Source organism: Corvus brachyrhynchos, unplaced genomic scaffold, assembly GCF_000691975.1.
Source record: "Corvus brachyrhynchos isolate BGI_N302 unplaced genomic scaffold, ASM69197v1 scaffold60, whole genome shotgun sequence".
In the NCBI taxonomy this organism is placed as follows: Eukaryota; Metazoa; Chordata; class Aves; order Passeriformes; family Corvidae; genus Corvus; species Corvus brachyrhynchos.
The window spans coordinates 6,150,618-6,163,597 of record NW_008236767.1 but is presented as its reverse complement, the minus strand read 5'-3'; the positions used below and the strand labels follow the sequence as shown (position 1 = coordinate 6,163,597).

At 38.7% G+C, this 12,980-nt stretch overlaps 1 protein-coding gene across 1 annotated transcript; it reads left to right on the top strand.

Annotated features, from left to right (window-relative positions):
- Positions 1–3,955: 3,955 nt before the first annotated feature.
- On the top strand, positions 3,956–12,583 carry IMPAD1 (inositol monophosphatase domain containing 1). The gene is made up of 4 exons (XM_017727479.1): positions 3,956–4,136; positions 5,081–5,176; positions 7,018–7,179; positions 8,877–12,583. The coding sequence occupies exons 2-4, from the start codon at positions 5,107–5,109 to the stop codon at positions 9,146–9,148; spliced, it is 504 nt and encodes a 167-aa protein (XP_017582968.1). The 5' UTR covers positions 3,956–4,136; positions 5,081–5,106; the 3' UTR covers positions 9,149–12,583.
- The last annotated feature ends 397 nt before the right edge of the window (positions 12,584–12,980 follow it).

Genomic DNA, 12,980 nt, shown 5'->3' with positions numbered 1-12,980 from the left:
GAAGAGGTGGTCACACCTTTAAGTGGCTTAAAGAATTTTCCATATTCAAACTGGCCAGCTGATAGGTTCTATCCGGTCATAGAGGAAGCTGTAAGGAGAACATCACTTCCGAGACTCAGCTTGCTAACCTATGACAGGCATCCACAGCTTCTCTGGGCAACCTGTTCCAGTGCCTCACCACCCTCACAGTAAAGAATTTCTTCCTAAAATCTAAGCCAAATCTCTCCTCTTTTAGCTTAAAACCATTCTCCCTTGTCCTATCCCTATCTGCCCATGTAAAAAGTTATTCTCCCTATTTTTATAAGCACCCTTTAAGCATTGGAATGCTGCCTTAAGGTCTCACAGCAGCCTTCTCTTTTCCAGGCTTAATAAACCCAGCTCTCAGCCATTCTTCATAGGAGAGGTGTTCATCCCTCTCATCATCTTTGTGGCCCTTCTCTGGACCCACTCTTAACAGGTCCACGTCATTATCATGCTGAGGACTCCATACCTGGTTGCAGCACTCCAGGTGGGGTCTCACCAGGGCAGAGTAGAGGGGGAGAATCGCTTCCCTCCTCCTGCCGGCCATGCTGCTTTTTTTCATGCATCCCAGGAGGTAGATGGCTGTCTGGACTGTGAGCACACATCCATGATAAACCCCAAGTCCGGCTACGTTATGCTGCTCTCAGTGGGTTCTCCCAGACTGTACTCATGCCTGGGATTGCCAGGTGCACCATCTTGTGCTTGGACTTGTTGAACTTCATGAGGTTCTTGTGAGCCAACTTCTCAAGTTTGTCCAGGTCCCTCAGGATGGTGTCCCTTCCTTCTGTTTTGTCACATGCACTCCTTGGCTTCATGTCATCTGGAAACTTGCTGAGGGTCCATTTGATCTTACTGTTGTAAGGACATAATTATCAGATGGGGATATTGATGCTCTCTGGAATAAAGTGCTGTGCTACCTCATGTTTTTCAATATACTGGATTATTTGCATATTAAAATATAAAATGAGTATTGAGCTGGAGAATTCTGTGGGGAAGGAGAGGGAGTACTAAATTAAAAAAAAAAATTCACATGCCACCAAACACTTTCTAAGAAAAGCATTGCATTTTCATGTACTGATGTGTGATTTTAAAAATAGAAGCTTCTGTTTTGGGATGGGGGGTGGTGGTGTTTGCATATATTTTTTCACTTTAATTTACCTTCGATGGGTGAATTCAAAGGCATAACTACAGTTGTGTTCCACTCTTTCAGACCAGGAAAAAACCCGAAGTTGTGCACCATGCCAGGGACAGCTAGCTGGTATTCAAGTAGGCTTTTTGAGTGAAGAGCTGCCACAAAGACAGCATGAAGTGCTGGTAGGGACTAAACCAGGACAGGACAAAGAGCCACTGTTAGTTTCCCTGAAGTCTTTAAGTGGTCAGGACTGTTGGCTGTTTGTTAGAGCACTGCATTTATCCAGACAAGTTCATAGTATATTGGAGTTGCTTCCTGTGTTCCTGAGCAGATCTGTGTTCCCATCACCAGTGTGCTGGAGGGGAGTGTTCTCTGTGCAGAGGTTTCTGAAGGCTGGAAACACCTGGGTGTTTTGGAAGGCACACCATGGACTGATCCTGGTATTGGTGTTGGACCTCTGCTGCTGGCTTCCGTGAGCAGCATCCCTCATTTGTTATGGAATTCCTGCACCTTACAGGCTGGTTTTGAGGAAGCTCCGTACTGGTCAGATGCAGCCTGACTGCCTTGTTTATGAAATAATGGTTTTTGGTTTTTTATTTTACTTTCCAGCAGTATTCCATGCACTGATTTACATATATTTTATTAAATCTCTGTGTTTGATGCAGTTCTTTGTGAGGAGGGCTTTTAATTCAAGCGTAACTGGGGAAATTTGCCAAAATGTAGTTAAGCATCGTGTCAGTGCTTCCAGAACTTCCCCAGGTGGGCTTTTACACCTTACAGCTGTTAGGCAATTAACCCCAGAGCATCTTGCTGAGATAAGGTCTAGTGTCTGAAATATTTGGCCTTTTCACTATCTTTCTACCATAGCTACTCCTAATTTATGAGTGAGGGTTTGGGATTGCAGTGAACTACATATCCATATCGCTTGAGAAAAGTTTAAACTGTGAGGTCATGGCCTCTGGAGGCTGCCAGCAAATGAGAATGACAAATAGGAACATGGAATTAACACAGAGGCATGTTTTCCAGGTATATTTTCCTGCATTAAAAAAAAAGAAAAAAAGCAGGAATAAAAGAAGCTTTCAGTTTTAAGGGTTGGTGAGCCCCTCTCAGGCAAATATTTAGCCAAGGCTACAGAGTAAATGGTCATATGAATGGAAGTAGTGACCTGGTTGGAGGGGATGGGATTTGTGGGGTTTTGTTTTGGTTTTGGGGGGTTTTGTTTGTTTGTTTTGGTTTGGTTTTATTTGGGGGTTTTGGTCTGGTTTGGTTTTTGGGGTTTTGTTTGTTTGTTTGTTTGTTTTACTTTCTCCAATCATGTCTGTTGAGAGACAATCATTATAAATGCTGCACAAAATCTGAACTAGTAGGTGGTGTTTCTCTGAAAACAGTACCTTTCAGGTGGTTTCAGACTTTAAATTCTAGTGTACTCTAACAACAGGTTTAACAAGATATTCTTCCTTTTGAGCATGGGTTCCAACCCTTTAACTTTTTGGAGGCCCCTTTCTTCTGTTGAGGAAATGTTTTTTTATGATGGTATGTCATGTGCTGCAGTGGAACTTTGACTGCCCAGGGGCTGTGTTGAGACTGCCAAGTCTGTGGAACTACTCATCTTGACTTTGCAGGACTGTTTTCCCTAGGGGAAAATGCAATTGTCAGGTTTATTGGACAGTGACAGATGTTTAATTTGTAAATGTCACAGCAACTTCAAGAGCTCCATGTTTGGCATATAATGCTTCAAATACTGGTTTTATGTGAGAAGACAGCTATGATGTATGGCTGGAGTTGCTGCAGTTCTGCTTCCTTTTACTTTTTGAATTCTCTTGGAGAAAATGGCCCTTAACTCTTGGCTAATAACTTGTTGCAGTTGAGGTCTGTCACATTCAAATGTTGTCTGATAGCTCCTTCATTTTCCTTGTCTTTCCATGTCACTTGCCTCCAATTTTTGGGACAGCTGCATCTCTGGTCATCCAAAAATATTGTGCTACTGCAGTCACAAGGACGTTGTGTTGGGTTTTGCAGATCATTACTCCATTCAACAGATAGGTGCTGTGTGCTCCCCTACTGGGCCAAACTCCACTTGATGTACTGAAATGCCCTCTGGTGTGAAGTAAAGTTCATTAAGCTGGGCAGCAAGTGACAATAGGCTTACATGTGACTTTTGACTGCTGTTTATAAATGTTCTTCATGGGCTATCCTTAGGACCTTACCCCAACCTACCCTAAAAATGAGTATGGGTTGTTACTTACTTGTTTGTGAAATAAATTTGTCTGACAGTTGTGTAGTGGTTAAATTCAACTGAGCTGCTAAAATTTCTAGTTGTAACTCAATGCCGGCAGCAGAAATATATGTACTAAGATTTCTTCTTGTCCAAGTCATGCAGAATCTTCACAATATCTGGTGGTAGTATATCTGTACATTTCCATGTGCATCTACTGGTCTGTATAAATTGAGTATTAGACCCCCTACTGTCTGTGTACTGTATGATTCTCCAGAGTCAAATTGTCTGCTGGTAGTCCTTAAAGCAACTGCATTTAAATATTGATTTAAAAAAATGCGATTCATGCTGTGGGAATGTTCAGTAGGGAGAGCTGCAGCCAAAGCAACAGTATCCAGCTGTGGTGTGGTTCACAGTAAAATTCTGGATTGTGGTTTTGCATTGCTTGTCACATGACCATAATAGCCTGTGAGCTGCTGAAAAATGACTAATTCCTGCATTTGAGGTGAAGGAAGAAAGAGAAAATGTGAGCAAACCTGTAATTTTTCCAAGTGCTGCAGTTGCTGTATCTGATATGTTAGTGCAACTTCTTTGTTGTCTCACCACAGATAAATTCTGAGGAGCATGTTGACACAGCTGATCAGGAGACAGTCTCCTGGGATCGCAGTATTCCTGAAGACATAAAGCAAAAAATACAGCCTAAAGAGGTGCCAGCAGAAAGTGTCACTGTCTGGATCGATCCATTAGATGCTACACAAGAATACACAGGTAGCTGATTCTTGTTGACAAATCATGTGTGTAATTCTGATGTTTGCCTTTTACCCTGGAGACAAAATAGTAAGTACCTAAAATGACGTCTCTTGTTAAAGTGTCTTATGTCAAAGCTATTTGTGATTTAATTGAACAAATTGCATAATGAAATCTCTGTGGTTCTTAAATTACAACATTTATATATTTCAACTCTGAAATTACTTTGGTATCCTTGCAGCTAAGTAATTGCCATAATAAATGGTGACTGTCAATTATGGATTGTACTGGAATTTCATGTTTCTTTATTTCAGTCATTACTGTGACAACATTAAGTATCTTATATTTTCAGTTTTGCTTATTTAAGGGAAATGCTAAGTAAATATCCTATTTAACTTGATATAAGAAAATTTGTGTTGTCATTTTTCAAAAAAGCATGCATAATTCAGTCTTCCCCCTTTTCCAATGTTTTTGGATGTCACATAAGCAGTTCAAGGCAATCCAACTAAAATCCTTGCTGATAAGTACTAAGGAACAACTGAAAAAATGGGATTGTTTTGGTGACTATTTCATTGATACAATTATCCTTTCCAGTGAATCTTCTTTGGGTTTTTAATTACCATTTTTGAACTGATAGAGAATACGAGGTGAGGCAGAGAAGGGAGAATGCAGGGGCACAGATTTCCATGAAAACATGTGTTGCATAAGACACAGGTGTTAGCATTAGATCTGGTGGCAGTATAGGTTACATCTACTGAACAGGAAAAATTGCTGGAAAGCTGAAAAGTCTTTAAAGTCTTTTGAAAACTGAAAGGTTATTTGAAGATACATCAAAGTTACATAACTGTAAAGAGGCAGAATGTAAACTGGTCTTCAGAGAACAATCTGAATCATCTCCTGTCTGTTTTCCTTTTGTGTTCTGACATCTGATTGTAAACTTGCTCACTTTGTTGTTTTGTCCACAGAGGATCTTCGACAGTACGTCACAACGATGGTTTGTGTGGCTGTAAATGGTAAACCAGTAATAGGAGTGATACACAAGCCCTTCTCATCATATACAGGTACCTTCATGCCTTCACATATTTCCATCATGGTCAGTCATAGTGTTAATCAAAATTTGGTGTTTCAGGGGACATCTGTAGGTATAAATGAGAAAATAGTACTGGGGCAAAAGGGCACTTCAGACCTCACAATTAGAGCTGCAGATGTGTTCTGTGCTGTGAAACCACAAAGGAAAATGCTGCCCTTGTTCAACCTAAAAATTATGCATTTAGAACAAACTAACTGAAAATATGTTTAAGAGCTAAGATCTCTTCAATCAGAGTGCTTATAGCAAACAAAAAAAAAGTTAAACCTGCAAATACCGATCAGTTTCATGTGTGCTTTTAGTCTTTAGCAAAAAAGAGTACTTTTCTCATTTAGCAGAATAACTTGGGTCTGTGATAAATATACCCAGGACCTGCTGTTTATTCAGTGTGAATAAAAAAAGATTGAATTAAGATCTTAATGGCAACTCTTTGTATGTAACAGGCAAGACTGTCTAGCATAGCCTTATTGATTATCTGACATGCTTTAATGGCACAACTGTGAAGTAATTAATTCTTTAGTATTAATGATGTATCAGCAAGCATTGCTGCAAGTTTGTCAATTTGCATGCACTTCTGAAAGCTTCAAAGCAGTTTAAGTATTCATGGCTTACTGTGTACTTAAAACAGGAATTTCTGTTTACATTTTCTCTTAGGCAATACTGACCTCTAGAGTGCTGAAGTTCTGCAGTAGCTCTGGCACAAAAACTAAGTCTAAATAAAGGCATTTTGTATTTGTTCTCCTTTTTTGGCCCGCTGAACACTCAACATTTTGTGCTAAATATTTTGCTGTCTATAAATATGAGTTTAATTACCAGTCACTTAAGTATGTGATATATTTGAATATGCTTCAAGAATCTTGGAGGTTTTGGAACATAGTTTTTTTAGGTATCAATACCCATCTCAAGAAATGGGGTTTTAGCATTGCAATGTTGAGAATTTCTCTGCTTTAATAATAGTGAAGTGTGCAATGTTCAGACAAGAAATCAGATGAGATGCAATGAATTCTGTGTGACAAGTATTCATTTTCCAAGCTGGAAATACCAATATGTTTTGAGTCAGATTGTTCCTAATACTACCACACAAATACAGAGCAATAAAGGGCAGTCAGCATTGTTATTACACACAGCTCAGTCTGTTGCCAAACAACCTGGCTCTCTACTGAGATGAAATTGCTGGGTAGTTTACTAAGTAAATGTCAGATTAATGGTTAGGGGATGCCACCTACCAAGCCTGGCTTTGAACATCATGATGAAACAAGTGGGAAGTTGTGTATTCTAAATGCAGTTGTCTGAAGCACAACATCAAATATCTTTCTTTGTAGCACTATCCTCCTGAGCTATTTCCTTCCTTAGCATTAGTATCCTTCTGAACAAAATGACTCCATAGCATTTTTGGTATCTGCTTTAAAGGGTAGTGGGGCTTTTTGTTCTTACATAAAAACATTTTTTGAGGAAATTTCTGATGAGGAGATATCCTTTTAACTTTGGTTAAAAGGTTTCCAATTGCAAGTTCTGAATATTAACTACTTGGGATTTTTCCCTCTTACTCTGTTCTTTGGAAGTATCACACAAGAACAGTCAGGCTTGGGATAATGGCATATGCACCAATGTGTGTGTGGCCTGTTTGTCTTCCCTTGTGTGCACATGTGGATATGCACCGCATCCTCTGTCAGCCCTAATTTTCTCTGTTACAGTAGTGAGAGATATTAAGTCAGAGGTATCGATTACATATTCTTAGATAAGTACCCTTTTATCTTCACACTTAACAGAGATTGGTTTTTGTTAATCTTAGCAGAATTTTTGTTTCTCTTGTAGCCTGGGCAATGGTGGATGGTGGGTCAAATGTAAAAGCTCGTTCCTCCTACAATGAGAAGACTCCAAGGATTATTGTGTCCCGCTCCCATGCAGGAAAAGTTGAGCAGGTTGCACGGCAGACATTTGGAAATAAAACTGTGATAATCCCCGCTGGTGGAGCAGGTTTGGTTCTTTAAGCATCCTATCCAGTTTATTGCTTCTGAATGTTTTAATGGTGCAGCTGTTACTAGGCAAAAGGATGTAACTGTGGTGCCTCCTCTTTTTCCTCTTGCTTTTTCATCTTCACATCACTGAAAGCAAGTGCTTGACCCTAGGGACACGGTTTTTCCTGTGTTTGGGAACCTGCATGCAAACTTGGTTCAGACTTCAGGCTGTTCACAAGTCAGTATGTTACTGAAACTAGGCCTGGGCCAGCAGTGTTGTTGTGGTCCTTTCATTGAAACATGCTGATATATGTTCACTTAAGGCACTGATGCCTCAGTGGGAGAGAAAGGGTTGTGTGACCACAGGCAGAATCATGGAAGAGAATCTGTTGGTTGTTAGCTGATAGTATGGTTGATTAAAAAAAAATTAAGAAAAAAGCCATTAAAGTTTGGTACTATTTATTGCATTTATGTCAAAAGAGAAAATTAGTGTCACTAAAGTCCATTTTTATCTGCCTCATACTCATTGAAGGAAGTTTTAGAATACTTTTTACTTATGTGATGTCCTTGTGCATGTTACTGACAGAATGTAAATGTGAGGCACTAGTGTAAAGCAGCAGAAGTTTTAAAGTCCCAGAAAGGCCATGTAAAATTTTATTTTTACAGAAATGTATCTTTCTGTGTCTTTAATACGAAAAGCCAGAGCTCCCTTACAGATTTTTTAGTCAAGAAGGTCTTGCATTGCTTCTTTAGATAATGAATCTAAATGACAAAGAAAGGGAAAGTGTAGCTAATTATAGCAGCTCTTGTCCAGGGCTTGACTCTGTTTAAGAAGATAAAGAAATTAACAGATTAATGAAACAAGAATATTGGTCAAAGAGTTGAAAAACTCAAAAAATTCCATGAAAGAAAGAACACTTTTTGAGCAATTACTTTGTGCTGCATAATGAATAATAAAGGACTGCTTTGTTTTATTAAAGAGTGGTGTATACATCTTCCTTGTATTGTAATAAAAAGCCAGGGAGAAAAAGATAGACTTGAGCAGGGGGTCCGATGCTGGTCAGCACTGGTGTGCCACGACCTTCCTAGAGAGTGTCCTACAAAGAGCAACTCTTCGAGGAGTGATGGCAGGCCTCCCTGGGCAGCAGGTGATCTCAGCAAGTGTAGCAACTTCTCTGCTACAAGTGATTCCAGCTCTTGTGATTCAGCTCTTTGTGAAATCACCCAAGGCGAACTCGGGGACCGAGAGACAGGAGCCTCGTTTGGCAATTCCACAGAGGTAGCTTTTATTGTCCAGCAGCCCCTGTGAAGGGGAGGCCAGGGACAAGGCTCCCTCTTGAGGGGCAGAAACAGGGGCCTTTTATGGGAAAGGCAGGGGGTGGGGTAGAAACCAATTAGCCAACTGGGTACAGGCTATTACCATATAGAAACAAGACATGCTGGGGGTGGTCACTTTGTCACCATGATCCGAGGAAGGTTGCTTATCTCTGGGGGGAGTCTTTTTGCCCTCAAGCCTCTCTCCTCCAAGGGAGTGCAGAGGGCTCTTGTGCCAAGGGCTCACAGCCCCTGCACATAAGCATGATACAGGGATTGAGAAATGAGTGAATAAACCTAAGAGCAGAACTATATTTTAGTTTCTGGTCTTGTTCTTTTAATGCGTTTCAACAGGAAAGCTTGGTTTAATTTTTTTTGTTTACCTCTGCCTATTTCTTCTAGGCTATAAAGTGTTGGCCCTCCTTGATGTGCCTGAAAAGAATCAAGAAGAAGCTGATGTGTATATCCATGTCACCTACATTAAGAAATGGGACATATGTGCTGGAAATGCAGTGTTGAGAGCGTTGGGTGGCCATATGACTACCCTGACTGGTGAAGAAATTAGTTACACTGGCTCAGATGGCAATGAAGGAGGACTTATAGCCAGTATCAACATGAACCATAAAGCACTAATTGAAAGACTTCCAGATCTGGAAAAAACGTCACACAAATAAACATGACTGATGGAGACGTACAAGTTGTGCTTTTGGAGCCTCCAGATGCTCTGTCTGAAGAAGCAGCCGTGAAAACCTGCTAGAAAAGATGCACAGCAAAGCAAAGCAGTTTGGTGTGGGTTTGGGGACTATATTTTGCATTGGGTTTTATCAGTGGTGGTATTTAAAAAGAATAAAATAATAATAATCAGAAGTAGGAAGGGGACCGATGGTCTCACACATCAGTTTCCATGTTTTATTTTTTTCAGACTGTTTTCATGCAGTTCTTATACTCAAGGTGCGTTTACCATATATATTGGGGAACATAGGTAAACTAAAGAAAAATCCAAATTTTTTCATAAAATAACTTGAGTATTTCTCACAGGAGTCTCTTGAAATCTTTTACATCTTACTGTAGTTTTAGCAATTCCATAATAAATTAGGTAGGAAAAAAAGCTTGATTTATATAGGGATCTGATAACTGTAAACAGTCTATCAGGAATCATGACCTCGTGTTTTGTATCCCCTGAATGGAAAGCACAAGAAGGTTGATTCAAATCTATATGCAGCAACAGATTATCTGTGACAGTGTGGCACTCTTTCTGCTTTTTAAGAGAAAAAAAGAAATGTTCTGTATTATTTTGACTTCTTTCCTGAAGATGTAAACCAGTTTTAGTTCAGGTGGGTTGTGAATATCAGTGTTTTATTAATCAGTGTAATTATTTCCTTATACCTTTTTAAAAGAAGGCAGCATTTCCTTGTATAGTTTTTAGCAGTTACTTCTTGTCCTTGATTTCTGCAAACAGTGTTGAAGATGCATGCTAAATTTTTCTCTAATGCTTGTTCATCATGTGGTGTTTGTGCCTATAGAAGCAGCCTCTTCCTTCATTACCTTCAGTTATTTTGTTTGTTTGGGTTTTCTTTCCATTGGACAGAGGGAATGAGTTTATCAGAAATAGTAGGTTGACTGGTTATTTCCATTTCCAACACAAGATACAAACTACCAATTTTTCTACAACCCCAGGAATAGCTTTGTCATTTTAGCTTGCGGCGCACTCTTTTCTGCAGAAAGCTCTTCAGCCATTCCAAACAGCTTGTGCTTATTTGGTTTGTGGTAATTTACAGAGAGAGAGAGACCATTTGAATTTGAATCTGCTTAAGCAAGTTTGAAGAACATGTGGCACTTGAAGTACAGCAGGGTCTGCAAAACTTTACTGAAAAATGTTCTTTGCAATCCAGTACATAGAGAACAGAACGTGGGTCCTTTGATATCAACTGACAGTTTGTTGTACCTCTGTCTCCAAACATGTAGCCATCTGCATTGTTGTTCTCTGCATCCCCCCCAAGGGTTTCAGAAGGTTCAAATATACCTGTTATTTGAATTATCAGAAAATAAGCTGCCCATCTGTCCTCAAGAATGCTAAAATTCTTAGTTACCATAAGATCTTTTCTGTTCAAAGTTTATTCAATGTAGACCTGCGCTGCCTGATCAAAACCCTTAATTCTTTAACTTCTTTCATACTGTTAATGAGACCTGCTCTTCTGATTAAAAAGAAGTTTTTCTCCTTAGGTCAGTAGTGGAGAATGTTTAGATACTGCTTTCAACTTCTAGCTGAAGTTCACATTTCCGAAAGACCTCCCAGATGTTGCATAACTACAGATACAGACTTCTATTTCTTGAACTCACTGGCAAAGGAGACTGAAGCTTAGTCCTGTGAGCCTTTTGGTGCAGATAGTTTTTGGAGAACTTCTTTTCCAACATGGACACTATTGCTGCTCTTTGAAAATAACTTTGACACATGTAGATAATTCACAAAGCAATTTAACTTTCAATTCTTAAATTTAATAAATGCTGTATGCTATGACAAATAAGTGATCATGCCCTTTTTAAAAAGGATCTGATCTATTTCAGAAACTTGTTGAGCTTTCAAACTTCAGTGAAAAATAAAAATAACATTTATCAAGGTTTCAGTAATATTTTACAAGAAGACTGCAGCTTTTTGAGACTGATTTTAATGTCTTAAAGGCTAGTTTTTTTTAAAGAAAGCTCTTCTTATATTTATTTGTTAGAGAACATGGATTAAAATTTAAATATGAAAAATAACTGTAGTTAGCCTAGTATAAAAACCTGATTGTGTCACAGAGATCAAATGCACAATATTTAAATGGGCAATTAAGATAAAATGTTGCAGTTTTAGAACCAGCTTGAAATCTTAGGTAAACATACTTTATGAAAATGGGACTGCTTTTATTTTGGGGAATGCTTCTATCACTTCCTTGCATAAGCTGTGATCAGACTTTCTTTATGGGAAATGAAAAATGGTATGTTATGTACAAGGGCTTATTTGTATCTTAGTTGAAGGCATAGAATAGTGAACAAAAGTATTTCCATAAGTTATTTTTTCTTAAGAAAATGAGGTACCTTAGGAAAAGCCCTCTTATCCTTCCTCCCTCATGCTGGCTAAAATGCCTAGCCTTCTATTAGGAAGACTTGTGCTTGTTTAGACACATTAATATCCTAAATTGCTTTGTTGCAGTGGATCACAATGTTCAGTACCTTTCAAAGGGGACCATTATTGGCCTAATCTCACTCCTGATGAAACTGAGGCGGTGAGAGTGTGCTGCCCAGTTAATTACTCGTAGAGCCTGAGCTCGTAGAGCTTTCCCACAGTTGAGGGCCAAGGTAGTGCTTGTGATCTCCTGGTGTAATTTAAAGAGCAGCTGCTTTGGTGTGAGAACAGGTGAGCAGCTGGTGAGTATCAGTTTCAGATGTCATTTTGCAATAAATGTAACTCTTATGCAGACCAGCAAGTATTCACAAGTGCTTGCTTAGTGCACACGTCTCAGTGCACTTTGTTTGTACAGTGTTAACACTCAGTATATCATTTCTTTGACTGTGTTTACACTCCATTCTAAAACGTTCTGCTGTTCTGGCTTAAATATTTGTTTGGTTTCATCAGTGTGGATGTGACTTAACCTTATGCCCAGAGAGGTAGGAAATCATACCATACCCACATCTCACTGCTGGGCTACAACAGTGTTCTTTACATCTTAGCATTTTCCACATAAAGCTGTCACACACCATTTTTAGAGATGCTACTTAAAACAATTGCATGTTGTAGGTGGGTCCTACAAAAGTATATGTTTTTTAAAGATTTTAATTAAAAAAAAAAAAAAGTATCATTCTAGCTCCAAATAAAGGGATTAAGAGAATGTATTATTTTAGCATTGGTTTTCCAATGGTGGATTTTTTTGAGTGGCTGTTATGATTAAGGTAGTTGCAAGTGAAATTATTCTAAAACTGTATGTATTTTTTCTTTTTCATTCTGCTAAAAAGAGTGTATGGCAGCATAGATAATACCTGGTACTGTACCAAGAGTCCTAGCTTTCATTCCTTGAATGAATGTTTTTTAAATAAATGGACACAGAAATAAATGGGTTGAATATTGTATTTAACTGGTTTTGAGATTAACTTGTTTGCCAGACTTTTACAGATGGATTTAAGAGTTATTTGTTCTGATCTACAGAGCATGTAATGACAATGAAAATACTTAGTAGATATGGCTTACTTGGATAGTGAATTAACCATACAGGTGAAGCTGCAAAATCATCTAGTGATATTTTTTCATACATTTACTTTTACTCCATGGTTGTTAGAGGGGGCATGTTTTCTAATTGGCTTCAGGTGTGAGAAAAGGTTTGATTTTTTTTTTTTTTTTTTTTTTTTAAATTTGTGTTTTTTTTTTTTTTTTTTTTTAATTATTTAATTTTTTTAATGGCCAGTGGCTGGAGATCAGGGGTGGGGAGGGGAGTCAGTACCGGAGTTCATCTCTGCTTTTTTATTTATAAATAA

What these genes read in the sequence shown, in the direction of transcription:
- IMPAD1 (XM_017727479.1), top strand. Translation starts at nt 5,107, where the DNA reads ATGGTTTGTGTGGCTGTAAATGGTAAACCAGTAATAGGAGTGATACAC. An exon ending in GCCCTTCTCATCATATACAG is followed by an intron (nt 5,177 to 7,017) that starts GTACCTTCATGC and finishes TTTCTCTTGTAG; the next exon opens with CCTGGGCAATGGTGGATGGT. An exon ending in AATCCCCGCTGGTGGAGCAG is followed by an intron (nt 7,180 to 8,876) that starts GTTTGGTTCTTT and finishes TATTTCTTCTAG; the next exon opens with GCTATAAAGTGTTGGCCCTC.